Source organism: Propithecus coquereli, unplaced genomic scaffold (assembly GCF_000956105.1).
Source record: "Propithecus coquereli isolate 6110/MARCELLA unplaced genomic scaffold, Pcoq_1.0 Scaffold79, whole genome shotgun sequence".
Lineage (NCBI taxonomy): Eukaryota > Metazoa > Chordata > Mammalia > Primates > Indriidae > Propithecus > Propithecus coquereli.
Window position 1 is genome coordinate 181,745 of NW_012154062.1, and position 1,626 is coordinate 183,370.

At 32.5% G+C, this 1,626-nt stretch overlaps 1 protein-coding gene across 1 annotated transcript in view; it reads left to right on the top strand.

Annotated features, from left to right (window-relative positions):
• MICU3 (mitochondrial calcium uptake family, member 3) overlaps nucleotides 1-1,626 on the top strand; it is a 135,029-nt gene that overhangs the window by 58,955 nt on the left and 74,448 nt on the right. Inside the window, exon 7 of the mRNA XM_012662901.1 lies at nucleotides 686-724. Within this exon, the coding sequence (XP_012518355.1) occupies nucleotides 686-724 (39 nt within the window). The remainder of the gene's footprint in view (nucleotides 1-685; nucleotides 725-1,626) is intronic.

The window sequence follows — 1,626 nt, forward strand, 5'->3', positions numbered from 1 at the left end:
CCACATAGCTACTTTAACCTGAATATTAACATGCCTAAATCAAATTAAATCAAAACTAAATTTAAAAATACTTACCAAAATAAAACTGTGTTTCAGAAAGAAAGGGGTAAATGAACATAACATTTCTTGGGACACTTACTATGTTCTAATCTGTGCTATGTTCATTATAAATGTTACTCCCATTTAGCCTTCATTACAGTTCTCCCAGGTAAGTATCTGTTTTGCAGGTGAGAAAGCAGTTTCAGAGAGGTTACTTAACGTGCTTAATGTGACAGCACGGATAACAGCAGACAGGATTGCAGTGCAGGTTTCTCATACCATTTCCACTGCCATGCTGCTACATCTAGACTTTCCCCCATGCCGTGTAGAACTGCCGAAGCATGTCTAAATAAAACTGCATACTTAAGAGGAACTCAAAGCGATAGTTCTATCAGAAGTTTATGTGAAAACGGTTAAAAGGAGCACAAATTCATTTAATGTTTAATTGTATGAGATTTTTAAAACTTTGCTACTCATCTTTAACATTTATCCCACTTGTATTGTGTGTGTGCTCTATATAGAATGTAGCATAATGATTTGCCCTTCCTAATTGATTATTTTGTCATCTTTTTCTTTTTTTCTTTTGCTATACTTGGGTTCATTCTGAAATATGACACTTCATTTGGCCCTTTGTGCTCTATGTCAGCGTCTTCAACTTTATGGATACCATTCTCCTACTAATAGTGTATGTACAATACTTTAAATGTTCTTTATGTATATAGTCCTCACCTGTTATACTTGATAATGTTATTTCTTTACATAAAGTTATATCTGCTATTTAGAATGTTTTGGAATTTATTGAATACAATAGGTGCAATTAAGCCAAAATTTTACATTTTATTTCTAGATTTGTGAGAAAGCTAAAATATGTGGGGCAATTGTATATTTTTAACATTAGATTAAAATAAGGAAAAGGTGAGTGAACAATAACCACCAATAAATCTGGTAGAATAATCAAAATTTTATATTTTTTAGCAGTATTTGAAGTTATATATAAATTACAGAGCAGATTCTCAGGCTGTGCTCCTGCAGAACACAGGTATTTTAAGAACTAGATTTATCCAGCTGATATACAATCTTTGTTCAGTTCTAATAAATAAGTATATTAATGGATAGACTTTTCTTAATTTTCAGTATTTCTCATAAATTTTTTCCAAAAATGGTTGGAAAATTTTGTTATTGCCTGCCTACTTCCTCTGGTCTGTACAGAAATCCGGTGTAAGCTGCTACTTGGTATGTTTGATATACCAGTGTATCATGTTATTTCTCAGGATTATGATTTTCAGACTCTTCTTTTCTTGAAAAAATTGGGAATTCCTATAAATGAACTTCCAAATGTACATTTCTTCTTATGCTGAACTTTCTTCTTTCTTTTTTCCTTGAAAAGTCAGAGTTTGTTGGTTAGCACAGCTACTAAATAACTAAGAATAGGCCATTGCCCTTTTTGAATAAATAAACATGCGCAGTTCATTTTCCCCAAGGATCCTTACGTGACATAAAAGGATCCCTCAAATGATAGAAATTCCACCTGAGAAGCTCTCGAATTCAGGATAACTGATTTAATGTTATCCTGCTGAAAGTGTTCTA